The sequence below is a fragment of the Bombyx mori genome, chromosome 19 (genome assembly GCF_030269925.1).
Source record: "Bombyx mori chromosome 19, ASM3026992v2".
Classification (NCBI taxonomy): domain Eukaryota; kingdom Metazoa; phylum Arthropoda; class Insecta; order Lepidoptera; family Bombycidae; genus Bombyx; species Bombyx mori.
The window spans coordinates 1,179,889-1,203,261 of record NC_085125.1 but is presented as its reverse complement, the minus strand read 5'-3'; the positions used below and the strand labels follow the sequence as shown (position 1 = coordinate 1,203,261).

Genomic DNA, 23,373 nt, shown 5'->3' with positions numbered 1-23,373 from the left:
TTGTCATTGGTGACCAATACTTTTTGTGATCCGGGTTTAATCTACAAATAGCTGCTTTTCTTGACTTACATGTATTTCTGGATGCTTAAATACACAATAAATACCAAGATTTAGGTCATTTTAACTAGCCTTGCCCCACGGTCATTATTCGAGTTTGTCTTCCGCTCATGGCTACCACATGATCATGTCTTCGGTTAGTAGCCGCTTCTGATTAGGAAAGGTGGCCCGGCCATTTCACTCTGCCTGATGAACGCAAGTGTACATTCCCTATGTTAGTTAAATCTTACCAATGTCAAGAAAACACATTTAATACTAATAGGTTGGAAAAAAATAATGAATTATTTCAAAAGACTGAACAAGATGAATAAAAATATTATAGTTTTTCTAGTGAGCCTTTAGTACAACTGGCCGGAGTCCACCTTTTCATTATTTTCCCGAAATACTTACTAAGCCTAACTATATAGTTTCATGTTTTTGTAGAGCATGTAGATATAATAATAAAGTAAAAAAGGCAATACAAAAAAAAGCGCCCACATGTAGGTCGAAATCTCGATAGTATTACTCTATAGGTACCGCATCTTTTTTTATTGCCCTTGTAGGCAGACGAGCATACGGCCCACCCGACGATGAGTGGTTACCGTCGCCCATGGACTTCAGCAATGCCAGGGGCAGAGCCAAGCCACTGCCTACCGCAAAATGCAAAGGTTGCGTCTTGCTTATGCATGCTTGCCTACCGCATTGCGTTTTGTGGCCATCAAGCTTTAACACATTGATTGAGTGAATAGCCTTTTATTCAGATCCATATTACAGTTATATGATACAGAAAACTTAAATTTAATGTAAACCTTAATCTAGTGTCTTATTTGAATTTTACTTATTTTCTATAGATCTGTTTGCCAATCGACAAAGCCCTCCTCCAACCATATCCACTCATGTCTTTCTTGAGCCGCTCTGTTCCATGTAACGCCTGCCACTTGTCTTTTGTCGTCATCCCATCTTTTTAACGATCTACTACTTTTCCTTGTACTTTCTCTAGGATACCTATCGTGTCATAATTATGCTACATTTGCCTTTTCCTCCACCCTACCTCATTACTACTAAATATATATCGGGGTGTCCGGAGGCCAGACTGTCGCATGTCGTTGTTGATTCGTGAACTCGTTCGCCACAGGAGTTTGTGGTGGGCGATGAATTTGAGAAATCATTGAAATATTATGTAAACTGCAGTTTTGATTTCACACTATTTTAAAACGCTTTTATTAGCTTCAGAAGTATGTATGTTTGTAACGGAATCTTTGAACATGATTTTGACTCGCTTCAAACCACGGATTAACTCTAAATTTGGTATACTTATTAAAGACCGATGACAATTCAATATTTAAAAAAAAGATATTGAAAAAATTTAAATTCAACTAAAAATTGAAAAATAAATAATAGTTTATTTAAACTAACAAAATACGCTTTTATAGAAAATCCAACTAAAAAATAGAAAATAAATTTTAATAAATTTGAATTAAAAAAAGTGTAAAAAAAATTACTTTATTGTAAAAAAGCGTGGGGTGCTTTTCAGAATATTATCGAAATAACCCTTCTACTCATATCTATTCATAAAATATTTATAACTACTTATACCATGCACCCCACGCTTTATTTACAATAAAATAATTTTTTGTTACACTTTTTATTTTTTATTGCCTAGATGTGTGGATGAGCTCACAGTCCACCTGGTGTTAAGTGGTTATTGGAACCCATAGACATCTACAACGTAAATACGCCACACACCTTGAGATATAAGTTCTAAGGTCTCAGCATAGTTACAACGGCTGCCCATCCTGCAAACCGAAACGCATTACTGCTTCACGGCAGAAATAGGCAGGGCGGTGGTACCTACCCGCGCGGACTCACAAAAGGTCCTACCACCAGTAAATTCAAATTTATTAAAATTTATTTTCTATTTTTTAGTTGGATTTTCTATAAAAGCGTGTTTTGTTCGTTTTTTTAAACTATTATTAATTAAATTGATAGGTAAATTATTAAAACAATAAGGGACTATAAGAATAATTAGTGATTTAGTGCCAACGAATTTGAGAATGACCACTATGGGCGACCGCTGTCAACAACAGAGTACAAGTGACTTGATGTTCACCCGCCATGACAAACGTAGCTTCATTCGGTGTTACCAGCTTTTAATTAAAATTACTATTTAGAAGAAAATCAATCGACAAATTGTTTATCAAAATAACTTTTTTTGGAGTTTACTCCTTTAGAATCGATTTACATATATAGGCCCGGGGTATGAAAATTATGGGGACCAAAATCGTACTAGCATGTCACACGAAATGCGTTATGCGCCTGATTGGCTCCTGATTGCGTGATGCGTGCGCGCGCCAATCAGGAGCCAACGCGCGGCCGCGTTATCGCAGGTGACGCCGGGCTGCTGCGCCGGCAGTCCGCCACAAAGCCTCGTACTGATCGCGCGTTTCTCTCATTATTGTATTTTCATATATTTGTTAGTCGTTTGTTTTGTGTCTCGTTAATTTGTTAATAATCTGTAGTGTATCGTGTTGTCGTAATATAGAACTATTTCTCGTATTGTTTCGTTTAATTTTTTATATCCAGTAAACTCCAGTCGTGCGTCGGAGCGGACACACACACTTTTTTTTTTTATTGCTTAGATGGGTGGACGAGCTCACAGCCCACCTGGTGTTAAGTGGTTACTGGAGCCCATACATCTACAACGTAAATGCGCCACCCACCTTGAGATATAAGTTCTAAGGTCTCAGTATAGTTACAACGGCTGCCCCACCCTTCAAACCGAAACGCATTACTGCTTCACGGCAGAAATAGGCAGGGCGGTGGTACCTATCCGTGCGGACTCACAATAGGTCCTACCACCAGTGATTACGCAAATTATAATTTTGCGGGTTTGATTTTTATTACACGATGTTATTCCTTCACCGTGGAAGTCAATCGTGAACATTTGTTAAGTACGTATTTCATTCGAAAAATTGGTTCCTCGCCTGCGGGATTCGAACACCGGTGCATCGCAACAACGAATGCACTGGACGTCTTATCCTTTAGGCCACGACGACTTCATAACTGAATAATTTACCAACGATTATAAAAATAACAATGTGATGCGTTATTTATACGTGTTAAGTAAATCCGTTGTACTGAATTCATCCCTGGAAAATACAGTAAGTTGTGATGTTCCAAATCCTGGGATGAGTCCGGGCTTGTTTATGAGAATAATCCGTTCGCACCAATTTGCTTAGACCACGTTTGGTACTTACCGTCTTGGTAAAGTTTCCAAGCTATGAATGGAGTTAGAAAACGTTTCGCTTAAAAATATGAAGACCTTTTGGCGGAAAGGGCGAGGAGTGAAGTTGTGTGATTTGTTTTACTTTGCCTATTTAGTATTTCTTCAGGTTTCAATGTGTAATAACGGTGGTTTGTTAACTGTGTAATATCTATGAAAGTCCATACATCTAGGAAAATGAAACAAAACCGCTGGGCGTACCTTCTCGGGATCCTCCGAAAAGCCAACTAAAAAAACAAAATGTGTGCAATTCACACGTGGTAGAAATGAAACCTTCCAAAATTAAAATACAATTATCCTAAACGTCTTAAGTATATGTAAAATTTTGTCATTAGTAAATAATTGTAAGGTAGCGCCCTCTGTGAATTTATATTTTAATTTCACGTATAATCCTAAATTAAAATTCACTACAAGAGCTTTCATACACACGTTAGTATTAAAAAATCTCACAGATGGCACTGTATTAAGTAGTATGTATATTTCTGTCTCATTCTTTGCTGGCTTCATCCTACACATTTTTGTATTTGTGTCTCTTACCTGTCGTTTTTTCCGTTGCATCCGGTTTGAAATCACAACGATTCTAAAGAAGTTTTCACTTCAAAAAGTCTCAGTATTAACGACCATTTTACTGAGACTTTATTTCATTCCATCTCATTTCGTATCATTTAATTAAATCCCAATCGATTATAGTCTCAAATGAGTTACCTACATCTCATTTGATAATACTATTTTTCATATGATAACAATATAATAAGACTTGGCTTAAAGACCTCGTTACGAGGCCATAAATGTGAAACAAAAAAAGTTCGGGTAACAACACCCTTCTTTATTCTTTATTGTACACACAGTTAATACAATACAATAATTGCGAAAAGCTATAAAATGGCGAGCTTAACTTAACAATTGAGTTATCTACCAGCTAACCGTTCTTAAAGAGGGAGAACTTTACGTAAGTGGATAGATGAGTACAATCTAATCAATTAACTTATTGATACAATACACAATAACAATAATAATAAATAGAAACACTAATATATAATATATCAGACTATATACATACACAATTACACACATAAATAACATAAACATACACGTACATAATATATTATGAAATACATAAAAGTAATACTAAAGCGATAGATAGTGCTCCTTCCTTCCTCTACATACCTCTCATACATACGTTACATCACATCCAATCCATTGTAATAATTCACTTCCAAAACTCCACATACGTAACGTAGTTCTCAAAGACCAATAGCAAAACAGTCTGTTTGCTTCTATTTCGTTCCAAAATTACACACACGAACCGCAGACTCAAGTTTAAATGATGCTATAAACGCTAACAATCGCGCAATGTGTTCCAAAATCGAGACCCGAACTGTTTCCGGTGCTATCACAGTTTGTAAGCAGCAATTGTATGAATGCAAACGCAAGTAATCTAATTTCTTATTGTATACGCGATAACCAATTTAGAATTATAGAAACCGAAGAAGAAGAAAAAATCGGTTGACTGTAAAGTCGGTTTACTGACGATAGTTGAACGTGACAACGTCATAAGAAAATACTGATGGAATGGTTTCATTTTTCAATTATCGCAATTATCGTTGCTATAAACAATTGACTCCACATTCACTTTTCACTGAACTTCATACTTGACGAAAACATGCAAATGTATTATTGTATAGCAGCTGTCCACGCGGATGCATCGCTCACTCAAGTAGGAGAGAGACAGATGTCGAACGCTGCCGAACGCGGAGGCCGATTGTGCCTCTTTGTCGCTCGTTGCGCGCTCTCGTTTGCACTTCAAGCCTTAAACAGAACGCCTCAGAGCGAGGTAACGCCGCATGAGTCATGTTTTTTCGTGCGTGCAGCCGGCTCCATCGAAATATAAGACGTTGTCACGTCAAAAGAATTAAATGAAAGTAGTAGATTTGTGAGACCATTCGAGGGGTAGCTTAAGCGACAATTTTACAACATTACAGGAGACCCATTTAAAGTTTAAATTTTTGAAGAATCATCATAACAAAAAAACTTCTTCTGCTATTGGAATGGAGTCTGTGATCACAAAGGTAAATGCCGCTTAAACCAAATAGCTTTTCGCTGATGTTGATTTCTCACTGTGTTATTATTTTTTCGAATTAGGAAGAAATCGCTGCGCTTCTTCTTACACTAGCGGTATATGATGTCAAAACTATTGAAACCCTCGTCCGAACCACGAATAGGGCAGAACATAGGCTAGGCAGACTGGGAGCATAGCAACGCAGGTCACGCCGACATCCAACTATTGTGATCGTAAATTGTTTGAGAGTATTCAAACAGAACTAATAAGTATCTCCTTAGTCGGATACTCTTGGCAGAGTGGTTGTTAGGATTGTGAGCACATGGTTTTTTTTTTTTTTTTTATTGCGTAGATGGGTGGACGGGCGGGTGGCGCTTTTACGTCGTAGATGTCTATGGGCTCCAGTAACCACTTAACACCAGGTGGGCCGTGAGCTCGTCCACCCATTTAAGCAATAAAAAAAGAAGAAATTAAAGAATAATTGTTGAAACCAGAGCATTGAAACCAATGTACGTTTTCGGAATTTATAATTCACACCTTTTTATTCAAAGACTTTAGCCGCAATTACACTATTTTGGATTCATGAAACCTTTCATGATTGTCTGGTATCACGCTACCGACATTTGCAGTTTAAATTGCGATGAACAACTTTTATCATTCGTCATCCTCAGTCTATTCTATAGAGAGAGAGAGAGAGAGAGAGTATACTTTGTTGCACACCAAACACAATTTACATTAAAAAAACAGTCAAAAAGCAGATAAATTTGTACAATAAGCGGTCTTAACGCTAAAAGCGATCTCTTCCAGACAACCGTTTAATTTACAGAAATTCTGGAAAATATAAAAATATTGCATCTAGCCAATATATCTAGCCTAGTATTTACTTAGTATCTAGGACTATTTAAAACAATCAGAGTTTTGTTCTGGCTTAAAAAATTTGAATGTATGAACACGATCAGGCCAACCCAATTGAAGGATTTAATTATATTTTTTTGAATATCAATGTCTTAACAATTTTTTTATATTATTTTTATTGCTCTTGTATGCAGACGACCATACGGCCCACCTGATGGTAAGTAATTAGCGTCGCCCATGGACTCCAGCAATACCCGAGACATAGCTAAGCCGCTGCCTACCGTTAAGTACTCTCCACAAGTTTCGTTTGGAGAAAGACATATCATAGCGCTTGGACTACACCGTGGAGGGGAAGTTCATTCCAAAGTCAAATAATATATAAAGATCACAGTTTATATTCAAACACAAAAACAAGAAACAAACAATAAAACATTATGATTAGGTATATAATTAAGAGTTCTAGATGGTAGTGGTTACATAATCGCGCTACTTTATAGCACCGGGATAATGATTAATAAAAAAAAACATTACCAAAACATTCGGGTCCATTTGTCTGATGAAATACAGAACTTAAATTTTCGGTTCGTTCCGTTCGTGGTACGCTGGGATACAACAAGTTTCAATGGATATCCGGATAAACAACCGGTTCATTTTAAACCGGGCACAAGTTTTAATGAACCGGTAAAGACTCAGGGAGTGTGTGTATCCGGTTCCTCAGCGAATGCTTCGAATTTCGCGCGGTAACTTGGCCTTTGATATTTGATAACTTTGTCGTCAAGTTTTAGGATACTTCAGAATTTATTGCTCGGGCTTAATGAGTGTCGTGATGCAGTATACCGGTTTGAAGAAAGCAGTTTCATAAAACGATACACGAAGTAGAATCTATAATATATTAATGCGTGAAGGAAAAACTTTGTATCCCTCTTTACGAAAATTGCGCGGACGGAGGAGTATGAAATTTCCCACACTTATAGAGAATATAGAGAAGGAGTGCAGAATGTTAATATTTTTTTAAATTATACCTAAAAAATACATTAAATCAACAACAAAAAAACATTACACATACTACGATTTATTTGACGCACACACGCATGCATACTATTTAATGATTGTCAAACTTTTGTTCTTGACGTCTGTGGTCAAATTGAGAATAGATTAAATATTGTTTGTCTTTATTAATATTTTTCTATAGTGTAGTCGTGGCGGTGATTATAGAAGTATAATAGTCTTTGAAAATAGAATCATAATAGTGTACAAACTTACAATTTCAATTAATTGTAGTCGAATTTCGACTACTGCGGGACATCTAGTACTAGATTAATGCAAACGAAAAACAAAGTTGTTTATTTAACGACCGATTTTCAATTTTTTTGCTAGGAGCTGACGACGAGGCTTATATGTAAATATATCCTAATTTAATCTTCAATAAAATAAATAATCAGACATTAATTACAAACCGGTCTCATTATTATAACTGATTATTTTTTATAACTGAGCTAAAACAAGCAGAATCATAATAAAGATACGATGAACCAAAGGTCACACAACTTTAATGTACAATCACATCACACAATAACAATCTCTAGGTCTAAATAGATTAAAGCGATCACGGAATATCAATGTATCACGTATTGACCGCCTTGAATCCGACCTTGAATTAGTAGTGTAAATATAATTATAAATATATTAATATCAATCTTAACGACCGGCAAATAAGCCCAACAACATTTTTGTTTTACATGTTTATGCAAATTGTGGCGATCATAGTAAGAAATCCGGTAAAAACGGAATCGCGGGTTTTACATATAGACCTTAAGCATGCTTTCATCCAAATCCCAAACAACAAAAATGCAGCTGATTGATGTAAAAGTTGTTGTAAGCTGAAGTGGCTGTGGGCAGGCCATATAGCGTGAGGATCGGACGCCCGCTGTGGCAAAAAGATTCTTTAGTGAAGACCATGTACTGGTAAGAAGAATGTGGGACGACCGCCTACCATATGGACTGACGACCTGATGGAAATCGCTGGGTCACGATGGATGCAGTTACTGTTGGTAACGGACCGGCCGCATTGGATATCGATTGTAAACACCTATGTTCAACATTTTCAACAGCTATTATAGGCTGGGATGATGATTGATGTAGAACCTTCCATTGTTGTCCTCCCCAAACAAATAGATTTCGATTACTTATTTCTATCACAAAGCAGCTATGCTTTTTGGTTATAAAAGTTGAGATATCTCTTATTGAATGGAACCAGATATTGAATTAACCCAGATAATGGGTGGCAAAATTTCGATGGTAATTAGACTGCGATAACCTCATAACAAAAACCTCATAACAAAAAGTTAGGCGTAAACTAATCCATTCACGCAGCGAATGAAACATAAAAATGGACCATTGGTTTTTTATGCTCATTTATAATTTGAGAGTATTTATAAAAGTGGACTTATTGGTGAACACGTTTGTTGGCTAAGCTGAAAATACTGTGACACAGGTTGCGTGTTATCACTCTTTGATCATCTACTAAACTATAAAAAAATAAAAAAATACAGACATTGATAGCGAGTTCTGTTTTTATTACTAATTAGAAACTGCTAGTCCATCTGGTGAGGTTAACGGAGCTCACAGGCATGTTGAATGCTGGCCATACCATCGGCCGTAGACATTATACAGAATTTTCTAGGGTACAACCCGCTCTTGATTTGCTTCTAAATTATACAGAACTATTTTTAATACACGAAATTGTTTTGATAATCTATCACGTGTTTCGTAATTACTTTAAGAAAATTTGATGAATGACTTGTGTGCAGGATTTTAAAAAAACGCTGCCGCTTGTGTTAGTGTATCCTTAGTCTTAAATAAGAATCACCATTGGTATGATATTTATTTGGAGTCAGTCAATGAACATGACAAGTCAATGCCAATTTGTGTCGGTCGTGCGTAGTTATTTATTTATTTATAATATAATGCGTTAATTGTATAAAATCAGTTACTTAAATGTATTTTTCGTCTCAAGAAGTTATCAATAAAGTTTGAAAATTGGTGATTGTCTCTGAGATTTTTTGTGTTTTTTTTTTAAATAAAAATGGTGTATTTTCGTGTCTTATGCTTTTTCTTGACCATATGTGTCCGATTTTGTGCTGGAAAAATGGATTTGGATGGTAAGATTTTGTTTATTTATTAATAATGTAACAGCTTATCTAAATCTTGAACGAGTAGACTTATTTAAAAATCTACTTTTTGTATCTCTCTCTTTCTCTTCAAAATTTTAATGTCAGTGTTAAAAAAGAAAGAAACTATGTAACATATAACGAAATCTAATCTTAAGATGTCAATCCTTAAATTAATTACTATAAAATCTTCTTTTTCTCCACCTTATCCCACTATGTGGGGTCGGCACAGCTAATTTTTCTCTTCCATTCTCTTCTATCAGCCGTCATCTCAACACTCACTCCTCTCTCTCTCATATCGTCATTCACACACTCCATCCATGTCTTCTTCGGTCGACCTCTTCCCACTCTTTTTTTTTTTTTTGTTTTTTTTTTTTTTCTTCGTTATTTTATTGTAAATTAATTACTATAAAATAACGAAAAAAAAACATAAAAACTAACTTAATGACAGTAAATTCAAAAGTATATTTTCTTTAAGCTGCGAATAGGTTTTTTTAAAGACAATATTTAATATAATGCTTAACCGCCAATTTATTATTTGGCATAATTTCAGTTATCATAAGTGTATGTTTATGTATTAACAGCTGTACAACTTGAACTTTTTAATGTGTGTGTATATGTATCTATGTTAAAACGCGTTGTGTGCGAACGTGTGCGAATTCATATGTGCTTGTATTTTTGCTGTTGTTCCCTTCCATTACCGATGGAATGGCCTCTAATACTAGTGGCTTCTAGTCAGGTACTGCTATCATATCTATTTGTTCCGCCAACTTATTGTGATTTGAAAGCTACAATAGAGCTAAGACTCCAACCCTAAATCCAAGAGTGGTTCACGCTGCGAAACTGGTGACCACCAGGTGATCTATAAACCCATCTGCCCATTTAAATCTAAATTTCGTTATAATCATTACGGCTAGATCGTCGCTGAGTTCAATTACCTCTCTTAGTCATCAACCTGTCTAAAAGACATCTGCATGTGTATACTAAAATACATGTGTATACAAAAAATAGTCGTCTAAAGTCGGCCTAAAGGATAAGACGTCCGGTGTATTCGTATCTAGCGATGCACCGGTGTTCGAATCCCGCAGGCGGGTATCAATTTTTCTAATGAAATACGTACTTAATAAATAAATATTCACGATTGATTTCCACGGTGAAGGAAAAAAATCAAACCCGCAAAATTATAATTTGTGTACTGGTGGTACGTCTTGTGAGTCCACACTAGTAGGTACCACCACCCCGCCTATTTCTGACGTGAAGCAGTAATGCGTTTCGATTTGAAGGATGAGGCAGCCGTTGTAACTATGTTGGAACCTTAGAACTCATATCTCAAGGTGGCCGTGGCGGCATTTACGTTGTAGATGTCTATGGGCTACGGCAACCACTTAGGTACGTCTACTCATCTATGCAATAAATAAATAAATATGCCATTTCGTAAAATTCACTACCGAACAAATATAAATTATTGCGTCCGCATTATATTGCCTATGTTTATGTATAGTACGTACAAGCAAAGCTGTTTTACATCCCGCAATCCAGACTTTATTCCTGCAATAATAATATACATTGAAGAAAATTATTCAAGGTACACTTAAATACCTATATCTAATCCTATTGAGTTCATATTCTTCAATATCATAAAAATCAAAGTGTGTTTGTTTCTTCTGAAGAAGAAACTAAGTAATTAATTGACATGTTCTTACAGTTAGTTTTTAGTTCAAGTGACGTAAGCCACCTTTTATTTCGTCCATCTCATTCCCACGAGAAAATACAGTGGCAGTTTTCCTTGACCCAGCGCGTGAAGACATAGGTAACAACTAGTCACAAAATAAACGCCCGCTGAGATTCTCCCCGGATCTTCTCAGTGGGTCGCGATTCTGATCCGGTGGTAGATTCTGCGAAGCACTGCTCTTGCTAGGGCTACTGTTAGTAAATTCTCTCAGTGTGAGCCCGTAATCTCATCTACCCGTCAGGGCGTAGCTGAAATAGCATCAATCTACTAGCAGGGAAAAAATCATCTTGTTTTAAATTTTATACTATCATTAAACGGGTTAGACTCATCTACCGTGATCATGGGAACTTATTACATGAGAAAATGGTGGTAACAAACCGTAAAATAACAATGTATGTAATAAAACGTCTGTTGAATAAATTAAAGTGGTATTAGTTGCGTCCGCCTACCTAAGTGCATACCTTATACCATAACAATAAATAATAGTTAGTCTAACTGTTTAAAATATTGATTGTGCCTCTTTTTCGCTCGTTGCGCGCTCTCGCTTGCACTTCAAGCCTTAAATGGAACGCCTCAAAGCGAGGTAAAGTCGCATGAGTCATGTTTTTTCGTGCGTGCAGCCGGCTCCATCGAAATATAAGACGTTGTCACGTCAAAAGAATTAATGAAAGTAGTAGATTTCTGAGATCATTCGAGGGATAGTTTAAGCGACATTTTTACAACATTACAGGAGACCCATTTAAAGTTTAAATTTTTGAAGAATCATCTTAACAAAAAAAAAAACTTCAGCTATTGGAACAGTGTAAAGCTCAATTAAAAATATCGATCTGTTGATGCTCATATCAAATAAAACGCACCTTTGATTTCAAAGGTAAATGATGGTTAAACCAAATAGCCTTTGATATATCGATTTTATTTCTTTGACGCTGATGTTGGTTGGTTTCTCACTGTGTTATTATTTTTTCGAATCAGAATCTACCGAACCACGAATAGGGCAGACTGGGAGCACAGCAATGCAGGTAAAAAATAAAAATGTTCCTTCATTAAACGCGGCTGTTAGGATTGTGAGTACATTGTTTTTTTTTTGTCTTAATATTCTAAAGTCGTTATCTACGACATAATATTAATTATTATCCCGATGCTATAAAGTAGCGTAATGTTGTCACCACTATCTGTTATCTAGAACTCTTAATTATATACCTATTTTTTTTTATTTATTGCTTAGATGAGTGGACGAGCTCACAGTCCACCTGGTGTTAAGTGGTTACTGGAGACCATAGACATCTTCAACGTAAATGCGCCACCCACCCTGAGATACAAGTTCCAAGGTCTCAGCATAGTTACAACGGCCACCCCACCCTTCAAACCGAAACGCATTACTGCTTCACGGCGGAAATAGGCAGGGTTGTGGTACCTACCTGTCAGGACTCACAAGAGGTCTTACGACCAGGAAAAGTAAAGTAATTTCTTTCACCAGTACAGTAATTTCTTCTGTAAATTATAAATAGATTTTACTTAATAGATCAAAAATCGATGCCTTGGACATGTGTTGTTAGAGACGATTGCTGAAAATACCGTGGACAGCGTTTGTCATTGTGAAAATTATTTGTTGAGAGTTTCAATCATTATTGTTCAAAAGGTTTTATTGACTATTATTGCAATAAACTAAGTTTAACTGAATACGAATGATGACGGAAACTGCCGCTCAGCCATCCCTGGCGCCGTCAAATAAAAAACATTACCAAAACATTCGGGTCCATTTGTCTGATGAAATACAGAACTTAAATTTTCGGTTCGTTCCGTTCGTGGTACGCTGGGATACAACAAGTTTCAATGGATATCCGGATAAACAACCGGTTCATTTTAAACCGGGCACAAGTTTTAATGAACCGGTAAAGACTCAGGGAGTGTGTGTATCCGGTTCCTCAGCGAATGCTTCGAATTTCGCGCGGTAACTTGGCCTTTGATATTTGATAACTTTGTCGTCAAGTTTTAGGATGTTTCAGAATTTATTGCTCGGGCTTAATGAGTGTCGTGATGCAGTATACCGGTTTGAAGAAAGCAGTTTCATAAAACGATACACGGAGTAGAATTTTTATAAAAAAACGTGAAGGAAAAACTTTGTATGCCTTTTTACGAAAATTGCGCGGAAGGAGGAGTACGAAATTTCCCAAACTTATAGAAAACATAGAGAAGGAGTGCAGAATGTTAATATTTTTTTAAAATAATACCTAAAAAATACATTAAATCAATAAAAAAAAAACATTACACACACTACGATTTATTTGACGCACACACGCATGCATACTATTTCATTATTGTCAAACTTTTGTTCTTGACGTCTGTGGTCAAATTGAGAATAGATTAAATATTGTTTGTCTTTATTAATATTTTTCTATAGTGTAGTCGTGGCGGTGATTATAGAAGTATAATAGTCTTTGAAAATACAATCATAATAGTGTACAAACTTACAATTTCAATTAATTATAGTCGAATTTCGACTACTGCGGGACATCTAGTACTAGATTAATGCAAACGAAAAACAAAGTTGTTTACTTAACGACCTATTTTCAATTTTTTTGTTAGGAGCTGATGACGAGGCTTATATGTAAATATATCCTAATTTAATCTTCAATAAAATAAATAATCAGACACTAATTACAAACCGGTCTCATTATTATAACTGATTAATTTTTATAACTGAGCTAAAACAAGCAGATACATAATAAAGATACGATGAACCAAAGGTCACATAACTTTAATGTACAATCACATCACACAATAACAACCTCTAGGTCTAAATAGATTAAAGCGATTACGGAATATCAATGTATCATGTATTGACCGCCTTGAATTCGACCTTGAACCAGTAATATAAATATAATTAAAATATATTAATATCAATCTCAACGACCGACAAATAAGCCCAACAATATTTTTGTATCGGTTTGTTTTTTACATGCTTATGCAAGTTGTGGCGATCATAGTAAGAAATCCGGTAAAAACCGGAATCGCGAGTTCTACATATAGACCTTAGGAATGCCTTCATCCAAATCCCAAACAACAAAAATGCAGCTGATTGATGTAAAAGTTGTTGTAAGCTGAAGTGGCTGTGGGCAAGCTACATAGCGCGAAGATCGGACGGCCGGTCTGGCAAAAAGATTCTTTAGTGAAGACCATGTACTGGTAAGAGGAATGTGGGACGACCGCCTACCATATGGACTGACGACCTGATGGAAATCGCTGGGTCACGATGGATGCAGTTACTGTTGGTAACGGACCGGCCGCATTGGATATCGATTGTAAACACCTATGTTCAACATTTTCAACAGCTATTATAGGCTGAGATGATGATTGATGTAGAACCTTCGATTGTTGTCCTCCCCAAACAAATAGATTTCGATTACTTATTTCTATCACAAAGCAACTATGCTTTTTGGTTACAAAAGTTGAGATATCTCTTATTGAATTGAACCAGATATTGAATTGACCCAGATAATGGGTGGCAAAATTTCGATGGTAATTAGACTTTTTTTTTTTTTTTTTTTTTTCTCGGGCCGGGGGCCGAACCTCCTACGAGGTCCCCGCGCCTAGGGGGCGCGCGGGGTATGTGGGACTCAACGATCTGCAGGTGTTGAGAGCAGATCGCGGGCCCAAGGATTTTAGGGCCCACCCACTAAACGACTCCCCTGCACTCTTACACCCGACGTCCGATCTCCGTCCGGGGTCAGAACCCGTTCAGAGTAGGGGGGTTCCCGCGGTCAACACTACAACCAGACACGCGGTGCCACCCCGAGGACGCCCGACCGACGGGTCGTCGAGGCGATAGTCGACGACCAACGACGTCAGTCTCCGCGGTACGGCGGCCCTACCAGGCCGCCCGGGCGGTGCCGCTGGTGTTCCGGGATACCCCGCTGGGCCAGAACCAGCCTGCCGGGTCGGAACGCGATACACCGCCGACCGGGTTGCTCTTCAACAGTATGTTCGGCGACGACAGCGACGACGAAAATGCGGACCGCATCGCAGTCCGCAGCCGCCGACGCGCCGTCCCGTCCTCCTGGTGCCAGCGCGCTAGAGTGACGGTAGCGTGCGGCGCAGCCTCAACCCCCTTAGGTCGCCCCGTGACCATCACCGGGAGGAGACTGCCTCCTCATAGGGGCTGGAGCTGGACAAACGCCCTCCTCCGACCCCCGGCCCGACGGCGGCGGCACGGCGCCGAGAGGGAAGAAGAGCTCTCCCTCTCCTGTTCCGCCGCCTCCTTCTGCGAGATGGTGGACTCGCAGAAGTCGAGCATCGCCTGCCAGGACTCGTCGCTGCCGAGCATCGTAGCCACGACGGTCGGAAGCGACAAGTCCGGTCCTATTTTTGCAACGAGGACGCGGCGCTGCTCCGCGAAAGCGGGGCAGTACGCGAGCGTGTGCTCCGCCGTGTCCTCGTTGCAGCCACTGCAGTGGTGGCACTTCGGCGTCGGCTCCCTCCGGGCGACGAGGTGCAGGTAGCGACCGAAACAGCCGTGTCCCGTGAGCACCTGCGTCGCTCGGAAGGTGAGACGTCCTCGGTCGCGATTCACCCAGTCCGAGAGGACCGGGCGGATCGCCTCGACGGTCCGTCGCCCGTAGGCGGGGTCCGCCAGGCGGCGAGACCACGCCTCGAGCACGGCACGCCGAGATTGAAGCTTCCGCGCTCGAACTTCCACCGCGCCAGGACGCGGCTCCCCCCTGGAGCGGAGATCGCATCGCCACGCGTAATCCGCAGCGAGCGCCTCCGCTTCCAGGTCCCAGGGAGGCGTCCCAGCTAGCACGCACGCCGCCTCGAACGAGACGGTGCGGTATCCACGAACCGCCCTGACCGCAATCGCGCGCTGCGGACGTCGCAACGCCGCAACGTTGTCGCGGGTCAGGGCGTGATGGTAATTAGACTGCGATAACCTCATAACAACAAGTTAGGCGTAAACTGATCCATTCACGCAGCGAATGAAACATAAAAATGGAGCATTGGTTTTTTTTAAGCTCATTTATAGCTTGAGACTATTTATAAAAGTGGACTTATTGGTGAACACGTTGGTTGGCTAAGCTGAAAATACTGTGACACAGATTGAGTGTTATCAATCTTTGATCATCTACTAAACTATAAAAAAGTTAAAAAAAAATACAGACATTGATAGCGAGTTCTGTTTTTATTACTAATTAGAAACTGTTAGTCCATCTGGTGAGGTTAACGGAGTTCACAGGCATGTTGAATGCTGGCCATACCATCGGCCGTAGACATTATACAGAAATTTCTAGGGTACAATCTATGATCCGCTCTTGATTTGCTTCTAAATTATACAGAACTATTTTTAATACACGAAATTATTTTGATACTTTAGCACGTGTTTCGTAATTACTTTAAGAAAATTTGATGAATGACTTGTATGCAGGATTTAAAAAAAACGCTGCCGCTTGTGTTAGTGTATCCTTAGTGTTAAATAAGAATCACCATTGGTATGATATTTATTTGGAGTCAGTCAATGAACATGACAAGTCAATGCCAATTTGTGTCGGTCGTGCATAGTTATTTATTAATTTTTAATAATATAATACGTTAATTGTATAAAATCAGTTACTTAAATGTATTTTTCGTCTCGAGAAGTTATAAATAAAGTTTGAAAATTGGTGATTGTCTCTGAGATTTTTTGTGTTTTTTTTAAAATAAAAATGGTGTATTTTCCTGTTTTATGCTTTTTCTTGACCATATGTGTCCGATTTTGTGCTGGAAAAATGGATTTGGATGGTAAGATTTTGTTTATTTATTAATAATGTAACAGCTTATCTAAATCTTGAACGAGTAGACTTATTTAAAAATCTACTTTTTGTATCTCTCTCTTTCTCTTCAAAATTTTAATGTCAGTGTTAAAAAAGAAAGAAACTATGTAACATATAACGAAATCTAATCTTAAGATGTCAATCCTTAAATTAATTACTATAAAATCTTCTTTTTCTCCACCTTATCCCACTATGTGGGGTCGGCACAGCTAATTTTTCTCTTCCATTCTCTTCTATCAGCCGTCATCTCAACACTCACTCCTCTCTCTCTCATATCGTCATTCACACACTCCATCCATGTCTTCTTCGGTCGACCTTTTCCCCCCCTTTTTTTCCGTTATTTTAGAGTAAATTAATTACTATAAAATAACGAAAAAAAACATAAAAACTAACTTAATGACAGTAAATTCAAAAGTATATTTTCTTTAAGCTGCGAATTGGTTTTTTTAAAGACAATATTTAATATAATGCTTAACCGCCAATTTATTATTTGGCATAATTTCAGTTATCATAAGTGTATGTTTATGTATTAACAGCTGTACAATTTTAACTTTTTAATGTGTGTGTATATGTATCTATGTTAAAACGCGTTGTGTGCGAACGTGTGCGAATTCATATGTGTTTGTATTTTTGCTGTTGTTCCCTTTCATTACCGATGGAATGGCCTCTAGCACTAGTGGCTTCTAGTCAGGTACTGCTATCATATCTATTTGTTCCGCCAACTTATTGTGATTTGAAAGCTACAATAGAGCTAAGACTCCAACCCTAAGTCCAAGAGTGGTTCACGCTGCGAAACTGGTGACCACCAGGTGATATATAAGCCCATTTGCCCATTTAAATCTAAATTTCGTTATAATCATTACGGCTAGATCGTCGCTGAGTTCAATTACCTCTCTTAGTCATCAACTTGTCTAAAATACATGTGTATACAAAAAAATAGTCGTCTAAAGTCGGCCTAAAGGATAAGACGTCCGGTGTATTCGTATCTAGCGATGCACCGGTGTTCGAATCCCGCAGGCGGGTACCAATTTTTCTAATGAAATACGTACTTAATAAATAAATATAAACGATTGATTTCCACGATGAAGGAAAAAAATCAAACCCGCAAAATTATAATTTGTGTACTGGTGGTACGTCTTGTGAGTCCACACTAGTAGGTACCATCACCCCGCCTATTTCTGACGTGAAGCAGTAATGCGTTTCGATTTGAAGGATGAGGCAGCCGTTGTAACTATATTGAAACCTTAGAACTCATATCTCAAGGTGGCCGTGGCGGCATTTACGTTGTAGATGTCTATGGGCTACGGCAACCACTTAGGTACGTCTACTCATCTATGCAATAAATAAATAAATATGCCATTTCGTAAAATTCACTACCGAACAAATATAAATTATTGCGTCCGCATTATATTGCCTATGTTTATGTATAGTATGTAGGTACAAGCAAAAGCTGTTTTACGTCCCGCAATCCAGACTTTATTCCTGCAATAATAATATACCTACATTGAAGAAAATTATTCAAGGTACACTTAAATACCTATATCTAATCCTATTGAGTTCATATTCTTCAATATCATAAAAATCAAAGTGTGTTTGTTTCTTCTGAAGAAGAAACTAAGTAATTAATTGACATGTTCTTACAGTTAGTTTTTAGTTCAAGTGACGTAAGCCACCTTTTATTTCGTCCATCTCATTCCCACGAGAAAATACAGTGGCAGTTTTCCTTGACCCAGCGCGTGAAGACATAGGTAACAACTAGTCACAAAATAAACGCCCGCTGAGATTCTCCCCGGATCTTCTCAGTGGGTCGCGATTCTGATCCGGTGGTAGATTCTGCGAAGCACTGCTATTGCTAGGGCTACTGTTAGTAAATTCTTTCAGTGTGAGCCCGTAATCTCATCTACCCGTCAGGGTGTAGCTGAAATAGCATCAATCTACTAGCGGATAGGCAGGGAAAAAATCATCTTGTTTTAAATTTTACACTATCATTAAACGGGTATGACTCATCTACCGTGATCATGGGAACTCATTACATGAGACAATTGTGGTAACAAACCGTAAAATAACAATGTATGTAATAAAACATCTGTTGAATAAATTAATGTGGTATTAATTGCGTCCGCCTACCTAAGTGCGTACCTTATACCATAAAAATAAATAATAGTTAGTCTAACTGTTTAAAATATTGATTTTTTATCGGTCCTTGATAAGTATGCCAAATTTTGAGTTAATCTGACGTTAGTCCGGGGGCCAAAATCATGTTCAAAGATTCCGTTACATACTAACATACGTATGAAACTAATAAAAGCGTATTAATAACATACTAGTGGTCGCCCGGTAGTCGAAATTCGACTATAATTATTAATTTAAATTAAAAGTGTGTACATTATTACGGTTCTATTGTCAAAGACTACTTCTATTATCACAGATTTCGGCAAGGCTACACTACTGACAAATAATCTATATATTAATACGTGAAGCAAAAACTTTGTATCCCTTTTTACGAAAATTGCGCGGACGGAGGAGTATGAAATTTCCCACACTTATAGAGAATATAGAGAAGAAGTGCACAATGCTAATATTTTTTTTAAATAATGCATAAAAGATACAATAAATCCATAAAGAAAACATTACACACACTACATACCATGTATTTGACGCACACACGCATGCATACTATTTATTGTCAAACTTTTGTTCTTGACGTCTGTTGTCAAATTGAGAATAGATTAAATATTGTTTGTCTTTGTTAATATTTTTTATAGTGTAGTCTTGGCGAAATTTGTGATTATAGAAGTATAAAATACAATCATAATAGTGTACAAACTTACAATTCCAATTAATTATAGTCGAATTTCGACTACTGCGGGACCTCTAGTAATATTAAAGAAATTAATAATATGAATCTTGTCTCAACTTGTCAGACTTTAACAATAAACAAAATAGTATTTATACGTGTGTAAGTTAAATACATGTTAGTGTGTGTAATGTTTTCTTTATCGGTTTAATGTATATTCTATGCATTATTTTAAACAAATATTACCATTCTGCACTCCTTCTCTATATTCTCTATAAGTGTGGGAAATTTCATTCTCCTCCGTCTGCGCTATTTTCGTAAAAAGGGGTACAAAGTTTTTGCTTCACGTATTATTAATATACAGATTTCTGTCATTAAATTCTGATATTTCATTTTAGGACCAGAATATGCTAAAATGCCTCCAGTCTACCATTTAGATCCATATGAGGAGTGCTTCTTCGATCCTGGCGGCGTGTACTGTGACATCAACTTCGCTCTGGTGTCTGATGAACCGAGTGCACTTCTGAACATGATCCAAGTAATAATCATATAATTTTTTGGAGTAAGAGGAAATTGCAGGGTTTCTGAATACGGCTTGGGAAAGGCGTCCAAAAGGTCAAGCATGTTCGAATTGAATCTACCAAAACACTATTGCTTAACAACCCGCGACCAGATCCTCGGATAAGACAATACCCGGCCGAGGCAGGCTGTGTGGCAACCTATGCATATGGTGTAGAGTGTATAGTGTAGACACACCTGATAGCGCGTTCTCTATGAAGTAACAGTTTTCTTAAGCCCAGTTTGAAGAAGGATATGTCATAGTACTCAAGATTAGAAGGGAAATCATTTCAAAATAATATGCACAATGGATGAACGTATCGATTCTACTAGTATCTATAAACAATTTTTTTTTATTATCTCTTATAGGCAGACGAGCATACAGCCCATCTGATGGTGAGTGGTTACCGTCGCCTATGGACTTCAGCAATGCCAGGGGCAGAGCTAAGCCGCTGCCTACAGCTTAATACTCTCCCGAGCCTCTTTTAAAGAAGAACATCTATAAAATCTGGTGAAAAAATTAATCATTCCCAACAAATCTCCAAGGTATTCTAATGGCTACACCCATAGACTCGCAACTATACTATGTCTAAATATGCAATAAAATATATATATATTTTTACATTTCACAGCAATATTCTTCTGAAAATGTAATCCATTACAATCACTCGAATTTGGATTACGGAATTTGCATTACGAAGAAATATAAAAACAGAACAGAACCAATGATTGACAGGAAAATGACACTAGAGAGATGGCTCAACCATACGTTTTGGAAGAATTATAAACTGAAAACTAGAGTGAAAGACCCGTTATATTGTGGAGCAAGTGCTGACGAAATCCCAATAGACGGTCCAGATATTTTTGTAGCGGTTATGTCGTCAATAATAATCACGCTGAACCTTTTGGGAAGTCTACTGGATTTTTTTGGCGCTAATTGCAAGTTTGCTAAAGGTAATCTTCACATTATATAACTAGTAATTAGGCGATGGCATGGCTATGCCCCCAATAATCCGATTGTCCATGACCTACAGTGAACACTGACTATTAGCGCAGATAAATGTTCATATGATTTTGAAAACAATTAACAATTTCTATTGGTGCCAATTTGGGCAGTACATCTTGTACCAAGAGATGCTGATGCATTGTAATAGAATAGAAACTGACCCGATGTCCTCAGATGAGGTATGGTATCTCTCCTACACTAGTACCATCAACAGTATTTATATAAAGTACTAGCTAACCCGGCAGAGTTTGTAGTGCCTCAATCTATAAATAAAAGACCTAAGCTTTTGTATAAAATAAACTTAAAACAAAAAAAAAGGAATCCGTCCGACGGGGGACGCATTAAAGGAAAAACGAAATTGTTATTTTTATTTAATTCCGAGTATTTTCATGTTTATCTACCTTTTAAACCTTCTCTGGACTTCCACAAATAATTCAAGATCAAAATTAGCCAGATCGGTCCAGCCGTTCTCGAGTTTTAGCGAGACTAACGAACAGCAATTCATTTTTACATATATTTCTAAATTGTTCTAGGGCTAGTATCGTGTTTCTCTTTACGTCAGAACTGGAACCGATTGGTTGCGACGCCAGACCAAACGAATTTACCGACGCTAAAGAACTTAAAACCCATTAATGGAATCAAGTGAGATAATTTCTAACTATTTATGGTATAAGTTTGCAAATTAACTCAGTACCATCAGGGTCTCGAATTGATGCTAAAGCTCTGAGGACAAACAACGTTATTCGTAGAACAAGTAGCCGTTAAAGATAAAAAGTAGGAAAAGATAATGAAGAGTTAGGGTAAGACCACGGGGTGATTATTGTACAATTACATCAACTATTCTTGCTTGATATTGTATTAACATTTCTTCTTTTTGATATGACATGACATTTTTATTAATATTTCAACAAATAGTAGTTTTTTTTTTTTATTATTGTATTCCATTTTCGAGCTGATGAATTGCCAATGCTATGTACGCCATTGTTGTCACATGCATCAGGCCATAAATTAAGTAGTTTAAATTAATTTTCAATGTTAGATGCTTGTGATGTGGCATTTAATGTGATGTGGATGTGGTGTTTAAATAAATAAATATTCTCGTGCAGTTAGGCTCCACGTCGGTGACTGCATGAAATAACTGGACTACGGGGTTCAAGTGACCCGAGAAAAGCTATTCTATCTTGGGGCTCGCAACGTACTTAATTAGAAAAAATAAGTGACATAGGAGTACTGATCCTACTACTAAATACCCATAATTTACGAAGACAGGGTCGTGTATTCTTTTTTTCTGTCTAAAGTCCGGACAAACTATTATCATACGAGAATCTCTAGCTTAAAAAGTGGTCGGTGGCATTTAGATTTAGCGGTAGGCAGCGACTTGGCTCTGCCTTTGCCATTGCTGAAGTCTATGGGCGACGGTAACCACTCATCATCAGGTGGGCCGTATGCTTGTCTGCCTGGGGCAATAACAAAAAAGGATATAATTTCCAGGAGAGGCGTGAGCCGATCTTCCCTTGTATTTTAATAGATAGTTAGTAACCTTCAACTTCCTTCGTTTTTTCAGAGTTATATGTATGGTGTTTGTAATAAGCATTCACTCATTTCTACCAGTCACTAATTACATGAGCAATACCCAATATTTTGAATCGGTAAGTTTTTTTTTACATTATTTTGCTTGTTGAGTACACTCCTTAATAGAACTCTTGTTCAGTTAGCGAATAACAGTAGACCAATGCGTGCGATGCCCAAAAATAAACAAGTGTCAAATACGTATCACCTGACAATAAGTGCTGTCTGCCATAAACATTGACAATGCCCCTAATAGGGTAAATACTCTCTAATTGTCGTTTGATTCGGGTACTTAAGAACTAGCAGCATAATATCTCGAAGTAGCTCACATTTTAGTTGCCTAGTTTTGATCCAGAAGATCTTTGCCCAAGGATGTCATAAAAATATTTAAAGGATTAACCGCATAGTTCTATGAGTATTAGATTAGAAGCTCACTGTGATCACCAACCGGAATTTACCGATTATAGAGCGTATTGTAAACCTATTTCTGTCGTAAAACAGTCA

At 37.7% G+C, this 23,373-nt stretch overlaps 1 protein-coding gene across 5 annotated transcripts in view; it reads left to right on the top strand.

The window, feature by feature from the left end:
- LOC105841633 (nose resistant to fluoxetine protein 6) overlaps positions 1–23,373 on the top strand; it is a 387,723-nt gene that overhangs the window by 351,241 nt on the left and 13,109 nt on the right. For 2 of the 5 annotated variants that reach the window (XM_062673881.1, XM_062673882.1), the window contains 4 exons: positions 20,135–20,274; positions 20,927–21,248; positions 21,834–21,942; positions 22,865–22,949. In XM_062673881.1, the coding sequence (XP_062529865.1) occupies positions 20,152–20,274; positions 20,927–21,248; positions 21,834–21,942; positions 22,865–22,949 (639 nt within the window). In that variant the 5' untranslated portion in view covers positions 20,135–20,151. Of the gene's footprint in view, positions 1–9,078; positions 9,395–16,640; positions 16,908–17,559; positions 17,631–20,134; positions 20,275–20,926; positions 21,249–21,833; positions 21,943–22,864; positions 22,950–23,373 lie in introns of those variants that run through there. The other 3 variants (XM_062673880.1, XM_012690377.4, XM_062673883.1) reach the window with 3 other exon arrangements.